This window comes from Macrobrachium nipponense, chromosome 6 (genome assembly GCF_015104395.2).
Source record: "Macrobrachium nipponense isolate FS-2020 chromosome 6, ASM1510439v2, whole genome shotgun sequence".
Lineage (NCBI taxonomy): Eukaryota > Metazoa > Arthropoda > Malacostraca > Decapoda > Palaemonidae > Macrobrachium > Macrobrachium nipponense.
The window spans coordinates 26,099,985-26,115,374 of NC_061108.1; the positions used below are offsets into that span (position 1 = coordinate 26,099,985).

The window sequence follows — 15,390 nt, forward strand, 5'->3', positions numbered from 1 at the left end:
TACTACAATAAAGAAAAAGAAGCAAGGCAATTAAAAATGGTGTGTATGCATGCAAACCTGGGTGAAGTTGTAGGTTAAAACAGCTTCATCTAATACCTTTCATCTGCATTTAACCGCCACACTTCGTTCAATTCCACACAGAAAAATTGACTCAATAATCACTCCATACATTTATTTCCCCTTCACTTCAATAATACATGCTCGTGCTACAGAGACGAAATGGAAGATATATATCAGAAAGAAAGGCCTTAAAATTCAAAGAGTCTGAGAGCGCATAATGTTTTCACAAGAACAGCACAGTGCGTATGTGTGTAACTGATTTGCACACTGTTGATGAACCTTTTGTGTGGTGTATGAAGTGGTTTATGCTAGTTTTGTCTGTATATGGGTTTACAATTCATAAGGTAAAGTAAGAAGTGCCAGTAGAGAGAGAGAGAGAGAGAGAGAGAGACGAGAGAGAGAGAGAGAGAGAGAGAGAGAGAGAGAGAGAGAGAGAGAGATACTACTCACAAAAATTAAACTTATTCATCATCATTACTGTAATTTTTTATAATCCAGATTTTTTCCATGGGGTTAAATAATCTCTCCTGTATTCTGCATGAATTCCTCTCTGTTCTGTTCTTTGGTTTTTATTATAAATCTAGTTCTTGGAAGTATTTATCTCTGTTCTGTACTTTAGTTTTATTATTAATCTAGTTATTGGGAGTATTTATAAGTGATACGAAATTACATTCACACAAGCATAAGCAAACATGAAACATAAAAGACTGGAATAATAATAATAATAAAAAAAAAAAAAAAAAAAAAAAAAAAAAAAAAAGACTTTGAAAATCACAAGTTCCTATAATTCTCAAAGTACCGTGAGAAAAGAGAGAAAATATTAAGCACTGTTTGAAAAAAAAAAGTCATTTAAACTGACAACTGTTCAACATTCCTAAGCAAAATGTATAATTACTGTTTAATGTGTGTGTTATTAAAATGATTATCCTGCCTGCTCTCTTATGATTTTAATTCTAATTTTGTAACATTTTTTGGGGGGAGGGTAATTATACAATACTGATGGGTTCCTCTATCACTTACCTTCAGTTGGACTTAGTACAGAATCAAGACTATTACTTGATGTTGGATCAACTATAGCATCCCCATTGATAGCTGCAACAGCATTTGCAATAATAGAGTCTATTAGTGCTTCATTGGCTGCCTCGTCTGATATAATATTTCTATTAGCTGCATCCATGTTGTTTCCATTTGTCATGGACAAGCTGCCATTGGCAACTGATGACACTGATGATACTAAATCAATTGAACAGTTACTCAATTTGTCCAAATCTTCACTCTTATGAGGAACAGGTTCTCTGATGGTTGTCTCCACCACTTGAGCTTTGTCCTGTACATAATAAGAAAAAAATAGTACATAAATCAAATTAACCATATAGACATCATCATTTTGTCCTTAAACATAGTTAAAGTTACTGTACTATTACATATAATTTTCACAATTAAAAGATAAAAATGTTTATATTGCACCTGCAGTCCATTTCTGGTATAAAAAATTTGCTGAACGCTATCAAATATAGAAACTGTCAAACTGAATGTAATGTTTTATGTTCTCCATATGTCACCATGCACCTAATAATCCAACAGTTAGGTTTGGGTAGGCTTAGAGGTTATGGTTACCAGCATATACAGTAGTACGTACTGTATCCTTCAGTCTCATGGATCATTCAACCCTTAAAATTTTGTCCTCAAACCATAACTTCATCACATATCTCAAGCACTGTACAAGTTGCATTTTTGGTATATTACATGCTTAAAGTGCTAGTTATGTTTTCAGTAGATCATCCTAAGGTTACTTACCATGCAGGGTCTGTTTTGGTAGATATTACTGATAATGCATATTAAATCTACTGACTGTTAAAAACTTGTAAATTCTCACTGACGACTTCCATTAATAAAATTGCAACAGATTTTTATTCACTCTTCACACAATGGAGAAATTCCTACAATATCAACTAGTAATAAACTTAAGCTGCAGCTGAAAAAATGAATAACGTGCAGGCTGCAAAATGTTTTGGAATAGCGAAGTCCGAATCTAGCATAACATCAGACATTTTTTATGTAATTCGCATTTTTCCTAAGTATACAAAACTTGAGGTCCTTTACATTAGGAACTACTTTCAGCAAAGCTGAAAACGGCTATTATACTTTCGAACAAGGTGGTTAGGCAATTAACTACCGTCCAGTAGGCAAGAGGCCTGCCTGCCCAGATGTAAATATTCCAATTTGCCTTTTGGCCCAGATATCAGATTGAGGGGTGGCATGAGGTGGGCATGAAATGTAATGTAAAGGACATTAGGTTTGTATATTTAGGAAAAATACAAATTACCTTCAAAATTTGTAATTTGTTCCTACATGACATACAAACCATCATTGCTTTACATTAGGAAAACTCAAACTCAATCATTGAACTGAGGAATCTGAACTAACTGGAGTTTGCCACACCTGGTTTCCTCTCCCTGGTCAATAGTGAGGAAGAGTACTAGCATCTTGCTCGTTCCAGCTGGTTATCTCATTCATTTCACTTTCATACCATCATCTTAGACAAGATACAAACTGACCTGTCAGAGGCACTGGATGAGCTATAAAATTTGTTGAGGAACCACCACCAGACCCAAGGAAAAAGTGTCCAAGGACCTATGGGCAACATCCTTCAAGTGGAAGAAAGGGAAAGGGGTTTGGCGTAACCATGAACCAGCTCTCGGTATTTTAAAGGCCAAGGAAGAGGTCAGACCTCTAATCTCATGGGCTCTTGCCCTCATGATGTCATCTTGATTCTGTTGACTAAGAATTCCTGATTGTTTCTCTTAACCAAAAAGAAACTGTATTCTTGGACACTTTTCTTGACCTGATCTGTGCTAGCAAAAAATTTTCAACTAACTCTCTGTTCTGAGCTGTCGATCCTTGTTAAATAAGCTCTCAGTGTTCAGACAATCATCAAATTTTGTCAGGGTCATTATCTATAAAGTCTCCCAAAGAAGGTATGAAAACAGACACACATCTGTCATAAAAAATTGCTGGATTCTGTGTTTTAGCAATGAACTTTGGGGATAAATTAAAAAAACTAAACACATCCAGCCTCTGGTGTATTTTACATCGTAGGACAACCCACGTAGTTCTCCCACTTTTTGTTGATGCTAGGTCCAGCAAGAAGACTGCTTTCAACATGATGTTTCTATCCATAGCCTATCGCAACAGTTCATACGGAGCCTTTGTAAGGCTAGACAATACCAGAATTAAATCCCACCCAGGAGTTTTGAGTTCTCAAGGAGGACAACACTACTCAAAGCTCTTAATCAACATCGACATTTCCCAAGAAGAAGACATATCTAAGTCTTTCACCCCTGGGACCATAGCTAGAGCAGCTCATAACCCTTTACAGCTGACAGAGAAATATGTTTTTCCTGCTTTCAGAAAAACTAAAAAAACAAATAAATAAAATGTTATTTGTTGAATAGGAGCACCGAGTGGCGAAATATCCTGTCTCCAACACCAATCACAGTAGACAGACGACTTTCCTTGACACACCCGTTGATGACTTTCTGATATGTATATCTTGACATTGGAGTTGCTTCTTTTCAAGAAAAGCCTCTTGCTCACAGGAGATACCTGATAGTCTCAACGTATGAAGAGATAAGGACTGTGCTGACTGGTGGTACCTCTCCACATGGGGTTGACATAGAAGATTGTGCCAGGAAGATAGCTCTCTCGGAACTTCTACCAGCAGAGATAACAGGTCCAGAAACCATTCTGCCTGAGGGCATAATGGAGTAACCTATCTTCCTGAGTTTTGGGACCTCATCACCTTATTCAGGACTTGATGAAACAGACAAAATGGAGGAAAAGCATAATTGTCCAGACTGTTACATGGATGCTACAGGGCATCCTTTGCCACTGCATCTGTGTCAAGAACTACTGAGTCATTAACCGGTTATCGGCACCATTAATAGGAACCTGACGCCATAAGTTCCATAAATTGCCGAGTTTCGGTTAATGGCGGTTTTCGCTTATCAGCACCCCGCCGAGAACAGAACCCCCACCGATAACCAGGAATTGCCTGTACACATCTCCAGCTTCCTTTCGTACCTTGTCAAGAAGAGGTCTATACCTGGTCTTCCCCAAAAGGTAAACATTCTGCTATGGTCATCCTAAGACTTTGGAGCCTGACAAAGGAGCATCATGGCTGTAACTTGAAACACATTCGCAAATGTGAACAATCCCACAGCTGTTACCTGAAACACATCCGTGAAATGGTCCTGATAAATTGGCTGGTGAGGAAGATCAGTGGCATCTTTTCATGCTCCTTAACCGAGAACGAGAACATTGATTCTCTCTCCAGTCTGCCAAATCTCTTGAAGCATTAAGTCCATTTAAACAGTACTTCTACGGCCATTAACTATGGATGATTGCCTAGCAACAGCCGTTGGAGATCTAGACTTCGAATGCCTGGTCCAGGGGTGAACTACTACCTCACTATTCCACTGCCTAGTAGTAGAATGAATGTTATTATCTATATGAGGCTCTCCCAAAACTGAAACTCACGATCTCTTTATTGGAGCATTCTCATCCTTTCTCCTCAACTTGAACGGATGGGAGAAAGTCACTTGCTTTGCGATCTTGGTAGTCCGATGAGAAACTGCTGCTCATATGTCCAAACATGTTGAATCGTCCACCCCCTTGTCTGTATGTTTCTTTGGCCACGTTACTGCATTAGAATGACAGCCGTTGACTTACGATGTGGAGGTAACAACAACTTCTTGAGTTTTCTGTCTTACAGGGATGTGACAGTCCTGGCTCGAAGATGAAGAAGAAATTATTATTCTCCTCTTAGCATGAGGATCAGCCTCAAAGTCCCTGATTCTCCAACACTTGACTACAGCACGCACAGGAGAAACAGAAGAATCTGACAAAGCTGAAGTCTTCAAAATGAAGCAGAACAAAAAGAAGAGGAAGACTCACATTTTTCCTTCTTGTTTGTCCTATTAATCTCCTCTAAAGCTTGCAGCTTCTCCATAGAAGTCTTCAAGGAGGAAGTAGAACAAGAAGAGGAGGAAGACTCATGTCTTTTCTTCTTGCATGTCTTAATAATCTTCTCTAAAGCTTGTAGGTTCTCCATAAATGTACATGCTACCGAATCTGAAAGCATAGTTGTATCCATTGTTATCAGAATTGAAAGGGCAGGCAGAGTAGGATGTGACGTCACCATGCTTGAAGTAAAACACGAGAAGGGAGCTGATACACCTGTAGGCACAGTGAAGTTCATCCCAGCATGATGTGGTATTGGTACCAAAACATCAGAAGGAGACGAGACACCACAGAATCAGGTGTAGTTACATCGGAGAAGTTGCCTATTAAGATTGGTATCCCTGCATGACAACATAAACTTTCCAAGCCCCATTTAGAAGGGGCTCTGATGCTTGAAAGGGACACACTGCTGTCAAGACTAACTTGGTTCCAAACTCTCACCACAGCACCAACAAGCATACCAAAGAATGAACTGGCAACTCCGGCAAAGGGAAGCAAATGCATAGGGGCTCTCAAGAGCTGATTGGAACACGCTGCCACCCAACTTCACGGTGAGAAGCAGGGCTAACAATTGTAGAGCCTGAAAAGAAATAATACATATGCCTTCCCCTTCAGGAAGAGAAGAAACCTTCTATCCTGAGAGAAGAAAAAGAAACATCTATATGTAAGGGACAAGGGGAGGGAGTCACAGCTGTGCGAACAAGGATAGCCACTTATACCTGGACACTGCCTTTGTTTCTTACTAGATCACAAAGAAACCTTTGCAAGGGAAATAAGATATCCAAGATCTCCAAACATATGAACAGCAAAAACACACTGAAACCCAGCAAGAAAATGCGGGCAAACCAAACTGGCTTTACAGAGGAATAAAAAACTAAGACCTCTCTTAAAGACGATAAAAAGAGTAACTGGCGTGGTCACAGGCTGCCGAGGGGTATGGGTAGTCCAACATAAATCGTGACCAAGCACACATGCCAATAGTCCCTTGCATAAACAATTTTGTTAACTTTCCCTGTTTCCAGCTGGCACTAGAAGATTTATGCCCATGTTAAGACCGTGGGTTTGTTTTGTAGTATATGAACAATGCTAACTTATAAAAGCTTCACCAAATAATAATAAGAGCTCAATTCCCCAGATAGCCAAAAATTAATATCTTAACAACAGGTGCACCTCTTTAACCCTTAAACGCCGAGCCGGTATTTCTGAAAGTGTCTCCCGTATGCCGGCGGCGATCACGAGTGAGCGCCAAAGCGGAAAAAAAATCTTTTTTCGAAAAGTCACAGCACGCTTAATTTTCAAGATTAAGAGTTAATTTTTGGCTCCTTTTTTTGTCATTGCCTGAAGTTTAGTATGCAACCATCAGAAAGGAAAAAAATATAATTATCATATATAAATATTGGAATATATGACAGCGCAAAAAAAATTTCATATATAATTGTATACAAATCGCGCTGTGAGCAAAACAGTTAAAGCTAATAAGTTAATTATTTTGTCGTTGTATTGTACACTAAATTGCGATGATTTTGGTATATAACAAATTGTAAAACGATCAAAGGAACACAGAGAAAATATTATCACAATATGATTCATAAATTCATAATGTGCGGACGTAAAAAAAAAAAGCCGTTTTCAAAAATTCACCATAAATCAAAATATTGAATTGAATATTACTAGACTTTAAGTGTTGTAGCTTACAATTGCAGTTTTCGACCATTTCGGTCAAGCTAAAGTTGACCGAAGGTTGAATTTTTTCAATTTATTGTTATTTATATGAAAATATTTCAAAACTGATTAAAGCTACAACCATAGGATGTTTTAAGTTGTATTCTACATGAAATTGCGCACATTTTCATGTATAAAACTTTATGTAATGGCTAATTTAAAATGGTGAAAACATTACGACAATCAGACGAAAAAATTTATGATTTTTCCGGAAGAGTTACCACGTGGACGTAAGGAAAGTTTTTTTCATAAATTCACCATAAATCGAAATATTGTGCTAGAGACTTCCAATTTGTTGCAAAATTAAGGAAAATTATTGAGTATTACTAGAATGTAATAGTTATAGCTTACAACTGCATTTTTTTACCATTTCGGTCGAGTCAAAGTTGACCGAAGGTTGAAATTTTGGTACTTATCGTTATTTATATGAAAATATTTCAAAACTGATAAAAGCTACAATCATGGGTTGTTTTTTGTTGTATTTTACATGAAATTGCGCACACTTTCATATATAGAACTTTATGTAACGGCTAATTTAAAATGGTGCAAATATTACGACAATCGGACAAAAAAATGTTGATTTTTTCGGCAGTTACCGCGCAGACGTAGGAAAAAGTTTTTTTTTCTAAAATTCACCATAAATTGAAATATTGTGCTGGAGACTTCCAATTTGTTGCAAATGAAGGTAAATAATTGAGTATCACTAGAATGTAAGAGTTTTAGCTTACAATTGTGGTTTTCGACCATTTCGGTCAAGTCAAATTTGACCGAAGGTTGAAATTTTGGTACTTATCGTTATTTATATAAAAATATTTCAAAACTCATAAAAGCTACAACCATGGGTTGTTTTTAGTTGTATTCTACATGAAATTGTGCACATTTCCATATATAAAACTTTATGCAACGGCTAATTTAAAATGGTGCTAACATTACGACAATCGGACGAAAAAATTTATGATTTTTTGGAAGTTACCGCACGGACGTAAGGAAAAAGTTTTTTTCATAAATTCACCATTAATCGAAATATTGTGCTAGAGACTTCCAATTTGTTGCAAAATGAAGGTAAATGATTGAATATTACTAGAGCATAAGAGTTTATCTTACAATTGCATTTTTCGACCATTTCGGTAGAGTCAAATTTGACCAAAGGTTGAAATTTTGGCACTTATCGTTATTTATTTCAAAACTGATAAAAGCTACAACCATGAGTTGTTTTTTGTTGTATTCTACATGAAATTGCACACGTTTTCATATGTAATACTCTATGTAACGGCTAATATAAAATGGTGCAAAAATTATGTCAGTGACGAAATAATTTCTGAGATGTGTCGCTGACGCTTTTCAGTGAGAGAAGAAATTCGCGCTTGCGCGCCTGGGTAATGATTGTAAACAAAACAACAGCTTGATCCGTGAGCTCCCAGCATCCCCCAAGGCGCGTGATTCAAAAGTTTTCGCCTGGTAGGCCTATAACTATTTTTCCGCAAATTTTTAAAAAAACTTTTTTTCTTTGACGTGCCATACGTCAGTTCAGCACCAGACAGAAATTTTCGTTGACGTTTAATACGTCCAATCGGCGTTAAAGGGTTAAGCTGACAATACTAGAAACAATACATACTGGCAAATGAACAGTAACTCCTGCTTAGTTGACACTTTCCTAACATAACCAGAGATTGTAACATTTACATATTCTATGACAAACAAGTCTGGTGAGCATGGGAATATTTGGGACATGTATACTAGCAAATTTATAATGCAGGATTGTGATCAAACAAAATTTTGCTGTCCACTTACTAAAAATAATTTAATATATGAAATTCAAAACATTACCATAAATTGTTACTTGAAAGATTAAAAATCAACAAAACCTTTTCCAGTCAAAACACAGGAACAAACTTAAGTTCAAAGGAAAGCCAAAAGATATGGTGAATGTTGTTAATGAAAAAATCCAGAAGATTAATGGGTTACTAGCTCAAAATACTGGACACTTTTTAATGCTGATCAGGAAAAATTAAAAGTACAATGTATGACTTTGCACAGCACAGACCTGGTTATTGGGTTCCAGACAAGAATTTATAAGCAAAAATTGACAACCTACTAATCATCCAAAGCCACTGGGTTTAACCTGGAAAATTACTCAATATTTCTTTCTGTACAGAGCTATAAAGTCAACTGAAAGACCAACTTACTGTCACAATGATTCATCTGCAATTTACCAAATACAAGATGGCACAATAACTTACATACAATATACAAAAAATGAAATAGATCTGATAATAAGACTCCAAAAACTGAATACATATCTTCCTTACCATTTCAGTTGATATAGCAGGTTCCTGTACTATATCATGGGATATGAATACAGAATTACTCTGTATGTTTTCTTTGTTTTCCCCCTGAGCACCTTCTGTATCCTACAAAATAAAAATACTTTGAATAATAACCTTAAAGTTATTCTTTATACGGAAATTCATAAATAATTTTGAGCCCTTAAAAGCATAAAAAGCACATCCATAATAATAAATATAAGAATTAGAAGTATATGTAACAAATGCTTTCAAAGATTCATCTACCAGGCATCAAAACTGGATAAAGCAAAATCACAGAATGTGTGTACTTTTTTTTTGGATAGTCCAACAAATGTTTATTCAATTGTATTTTTACAATGTTTTATCAATATTTTGTGCACCATAATATGCAGATAATAATGGTGAAATTCCTCTTTAATAGGTGTAGTATTACATAATCAGATATGAATCTTAACACAGAGAGATGTCAGAACATGGAGTGAGGCAAAGGACATTACCATAATTTAGAAAAAAAGTGTTTTGTGTGAAGCGCAGATCATCTAACATGCTTAGAATACTTACTAGTATACTATACTACAGTTATACAGTTTTTTCTCCTTCAGAGTAATACATACAGGTATACCACAAATAAGTTAGACAAATTACTTGATACCCGGCCAGAAGAGCTTGAATGCAATGTTACTTGTCATCTCAATTTTAACTTGATATAGTACCCTGTACTATAAGGTTTTGAAAGGTCAAATTAATTGTATTACATACCTTTTACAAATAACATGAGAATTCATTCATGGGAAGATATTGATGTAGAAATGCTCTACCCTTGGATGGATAAAATCAATATACTTATCACTCTTTCTCTCATCAAGAGGAATCAAACATTTTTCCCTTTTCCATTTAGTACTATGTCTTCTTGTACCTCTCCTGATCCTGACTGACTTTTTCCTTTCTCGATTGCCTTTACACAACCAGTCTTTAATCAATCAAAGTTTTGAAGGCAATTCCTTCTGTTGTTTTCTTGCTTCACTATCTTCACAAACTATTGGTTCTGCAGTGTCCTTAATCTGCTATCCTTAAATTCAATCATTTTTCTATAATATCATAACCTACAATATTTCCCTCAAATTTGTCCTTTTTGCCCTGTATTTTCCTGGTTATCATGTATTAGTTTTGATTGACTAAATATTTATCCTAACACTGCAAATTTGGGGTTAAACTTGCTTACAATTACATAGCTATAGTTTTTAAGTTTCTACTTTAACGGCAGTTTTAAATTTAAAATTCGCAGTGACACTATTGTTTACATGTGTAAGTAAGTGCCCCACCCACATCCAGGAAAGAATAGGTACAATGCAGCTAATGAGCTCAGTTCATTTATGCTCTATTTCCTGGGGAGGAGGGAGGGCTCTGATTATGTACTTAATTGGTAAACACTTAAAATTTAATTGTATTACAAAAATGTCATTTTTATAAAAGTAACTTACCAAGTAATTACGTACATACATAGCTGACTCCTCCATTGATAAAAGATAGGACTAAAGGACATGTACTACTTCATATCAATTGTGAATGAAAATGAACTGAAATAGCCAAAGCTAGCATTTTGGGAATGCTTGTTCTAACCTTACCTTGTGAGAGAGAGCTCCAGCAGGAAGATACTGCCTCTGGTCGTTGTTCATCTCGACCTGTAAGGACATGACTGTAGTGTCAGGAGTTGTCCCTACTTCAGTGGAAATTTTGTGGTCAAGGAGTAATCTGATAACCGCCAAAGTAAAGACCAATGCCCTTGCCCTGGGCTTGATACTACCGCAACTAACCAAAAACTATTACCTGAACACCAAGTTAAAAACCAATACCCAATTGATTAAAAAGAAATGACTGGTAAGTACTCCAGGTAACATGTATTCCCAGGTTTCCCATAAACTCGACAACCTTATACAAGGTGAGGAGATAGGAGAAAATAGAAGAATCACTTCTACCCCTCATTCCCTAGTGCCATACCAGCTGTGGAAAACGGACCCAGTATACTATGGTCCTCGAACACTATTTCAACATCACGCAATTACCGTGGTTTGTAAATACCGATTGACATTTCCAGTAAGTTGAATGAATAAAAGAATCAAGAGAGATTTCATTGAAAAGCCAAGGACGTGGCTACAACTCAAATGTTGTGTGCTTTTACGTTCAGCAAAGATAAGGTTTCCTGCTGAATCTTAGAGTAAGCTTCTACAATAGTCTCTGAAGAAGAAAAAAAATGGCGTTCTTCAATAAAGAACTTTTTGCATTCTTAACCAAACACCACAAGTTGTAAAAATCTCCCCTCATCTTTTTTGTTCTGTCCAAGTACTGCCTCAAAGCTCTCACTGGACATAACACTATCTTCTTCCAATGGTCCAAGGATTCCTGTAAGGTTCTAGATGATAAAGGAATCAAGGCCAAGGGTTAGATAGGTTTTCATTCTTTGCTAAAACCCTAAGAGAAAGAAACATACTGTATTTTCCTGAGCAAAACCCACTTGTTTGTCAAGGGCTTGAATATTACTGACCCTTTTTGCTGTTGCCAATGCAGCCAATGCAAAGAGAAAAAGAATCTTCCTGAAAGAGACAGAGATTAAAGGCTTGAACAGTGGGCTTGAAAGCCGTCGTAAAACTACATTCAAGTTCCAAGCAACAGGAGGGAAAAGAAGCTTGTTTTGTAGTGTTAAGACTTAACTATATCTGATATGTCTTCATTTGAGGCTAAGTCTAATCCTCTACATCTAAATACAGAATTCAGCATGGCTCTGTAGCCCTTGATAGTGGATGTACAAAGTCCCCTAGATGTCTTCCAGACCAACAAAAATTCTGCGTTGGGGTACAGATGTTTCAGAAGATGAGATCCCATGTCTTTTGCACCAACTGCAAAACAATGCCCAATTTGCTTGGTAGACTCTGGTATCTACACTGAGCAATAGCTCTTGCAACTTCTCTTGAAAAACCTTTTGCTCTGAGCTTCCTGACAGTCTGAAGCCTGTCAGAGTGAGAGTGGATAACCCATGATGAAACCTGTTGAAGTGGGGTTGTCTGAACAGATTTTTCCATTCTGGAAAGATCCTTGGAAAGTCCGACAAGTTCTATGAGGTCCAAAAACCATTCTTTCTGAGGCCAGGAGGGAAGAATTAGGATCACTGATGTGTTGCGATGCAGTTGAAATTTGTTTATGACTTCTCTGTCTAGATTGAAAGGGGGAAAGGCATAAACTTAAAGATTTGACCAATGCTGAAGCATCGCATCTGTTGCCCAGGCTTGAGGGTCCAGGGGAGGAGAACAGTACAGGGGCAGCTGATTTCTTGATACTGCAAACCGGTCTACCAACGGTATTCCTCACTGATTCCACAGGTCAGTGGACAACTGTGGATTCAGTGACCATTCCATGGGTAGAACCTGTTTGTGATAGCTCTACTAGTACACTATAAATTTAAACTTGCTTAAACCAAACAAGTGAGGATTGGGTCAGGTTCTTCTGGGCCCAAAGATCTCTGGTTGCTTTGCAAAGAAAAAAAAAAAGCGAATCCCTCCCTGTTTGCGAATGTAGGCCAGTGCGGATATGCTGTCTGAGTGAACTGCAACCACTGAGTTGCATGTTACTGAAGCAAAGTATTGAAGGACTCAATGAACTGCCTTCAGCTCCTTGACGTTTATGTGAAGATCCCTCTCCTCTTGAGACCAAGTCCCCATGACTTCCAAATCTCCCAGAATCACACCCAACCCAGATCCAATGCATCAGAAAAGTGCTTGGCTCAGGTTCAGCTGAAGAAGCAATTTGCCCTGCTAGAAACCTACATTCCTTCTAACCACCATAGAAAGTCTTGTTGTATCTCTGGCGTGATGGGGAAGACAACAAATTCTGGGAGTTCCTTTCTGCTCCAATTTGCTTTTAAGAAGTACTGTAACGGTCTCACATGAAGCCTTCCCAATGGAACGAACATCTCAATGGAGGAGAGGGTTCCAAAGAGGCTCACCCAGTCCCTGGTTGAGCAAAACTGGCGATCGATGAAATGTTGAACCTTATGATGCAAGCCTGAATTCTATTGTCTGATGGAAAAACCCAAAAAACTCAAGTCTATCTTTATCCCCAAATAGACTAAGCATTGAGTTGGGGCTAACTGTGACTTCTCTTGATTTATTATTAGAGTTACATCTTGTGCCAATCGAAGAGTTTTCATTAAGTCCTCCGTACACTTCTTCTTGGAAGGAGACCAAAGAAGCCAGTCGTCGAGTATAAGCATACCTTGACGCCCATCAGGTGAAGCTTACAAAAGAGGAGTGTGAACTCGTGCTCAGGCTGTGCTCAGGCCAAAGCAAAGATCCCGAAATTGAAAGACCTGGTCCTGGAACATATATCTCGGGTACTTTCTGGACTCTGGGTGACTAAGGATGAGAAAGAAAGCGTCTTTCACATCGATGATTACCATCCAATCTCCCTGACGAAGAGCCGACAGGACTGACTTGTTCATCTGCATTTTGAACTTTATAGTTTGGATATAAAAATTAAGCAGACTTATGTCCAGGACCAGCCTCCAACCTCCTGATGTCTTGGGAAAGACGAAAAGCCTGTTGTAGAATCTCTCCAATGCAGTGTCCTCTACCACTTCTTGGTTTTTCCTTAAAGAGGATCAAATAACCTTCTCTGAGCACGGTCTTCACCCATGGTTCTACCGATCTTCTTTCCTATCTTTCCCAAAAGTGCAAGAGTTTCGTGCCTACAGGTGTCCAGAGGACTGGATCCACTTTGCAGGTGACGGTCATGTGGCAGATATCTTGTTGATAAGTCTTATAGAACAAAGTTCATTCTTGAACGAATGAGGTTGGGCTCTTCCTTTGGCGCCTCGAAAGGACCAAGGTCGAAGAGGTGAAGAGGTTCTTGCTGCAAAAGGAACTGAAGGTGGTCAATTAGTCTCCTTAGGCTGCTTGGTTGACTAGAGGAGATTGTGACCTGCCTTCTTTTGCAACTCTGTAGCTACTCTCTCTAAAATAGCGCATAGAAACAGACTACTGCTATCCAAATCAGCGAAAAGGAGAGATCTTTGAGATGGTGCGACTCCTTTGCCATGAACGAGCACCACAGCTCTTGTTTTTTCAGAATACCAGTCGAAAAAAATGCTGCTAACTCTTGAGCTGTACATGAAAGCACCCAAAGCCAGTCTGTTGCAAACTTGCCCTGCAGTGAAGAATAATTCTCTATTTTCTTGGCAAGAGCATAGTATTTCCAAAACTCTGAAAATATTCTTTACAAAGTGATCCAACTCCAAGGATGAGAACCCCACCTTAGCCGAATCGAAGCAGATCTACAAGCTGGGTCAATAAGCACTGAAAAATCTCCTTGGGAGGAGGCAGACACTCCCAACGAAGGCATCTCTCCAGTTTGCATAACTCTCTTTCTTGGATAACCAAGGATTAATACCGGACAATGCTTTCTTGACAGAAATTGATAGAACCATTTTCAGAAGTTTTGCTGATCCTGAAGGTCAACGTAACATAAAAGCTGAACAACGAGAAGACGGTGTCGTTAGTGAAAAATACGAAGGATAACAAAAGAGAAAATCATTCATGAGAACTTCGTAAGCCAACGAAGGATAATCTGTTCCAACTTCCTTCTTCAGTTGAAGAAACTGAAAAAAGAGCAGTGTCCAGTTGGATATCTTCTGATACTGCAGGAGCAGGAGCAGGTGGTGGTTTCATTAAAAGTTCCACAATGCTGTCTTAGTGCTGGAGAACAAAAAATGAATCATGTTTTGGCGAGAGGGGTGTACGATTGAGTCTACAGTTACAGGTAATTTGTTTGCAGCATGAGTTACTGGTTGTGCTGCTGTCAACTTGCATTCTTCCTCATTTGTAGAAGTATCTGAAACTACGTCATACAACTGCTTATCCTTCATTGTGGGATTGGAAACCACTGGCCTAACTGATCCCTTTAACACTTACAAGTCATAGGGAGCTTTGATCCCACGGGGCAATCTAATCCCACTGTACACATGGGATCCACTTGGCACCTAGAAGCCACTCTTGTGTGGCTTCTAGGTGTGATCCACTAGGCATTTGTCATCATCCAAGAAGCTACACAAGGGTTCTTGATCCCTTTGGTGCTTAAGAGGAATCGCAGTAACATTTTGAGCGGTCAAATGCCTCTTCAAAGGTCTAGACTCTAGACGTATCTTGGGAGCACCGACTGCATCTATGATCAGCGTCCAAATCAGAACTACTGGATGAAAGGTAGTGTCCAACTCCTTGAACACCTTTCTAGT

General features: G+C 38.1%; 1 protein-coding gene across 1 annotated transcript in view; it reads right to left on the reverse strand.

The window, feature by feature from the left end:
* Positions 1-15,390, reverse strand: part of LOC135216469 ((E3-independent) E2 ubiquitin-conjugating enzyme-like) — a 561,446-nt gene that overhangs the window by 108,329 nt on the left and 437,727 nt on the right. Inside the window, 2 exon segments of the mRNA XM_064251838.1 lie at positions 1,081-1,387; positions 9,114-9,215. Of these exon segments, the coding sequence (XP_064107908.1) occupies positions 1,081-1,387; positions 9,114-9,215 (409 nt within the window).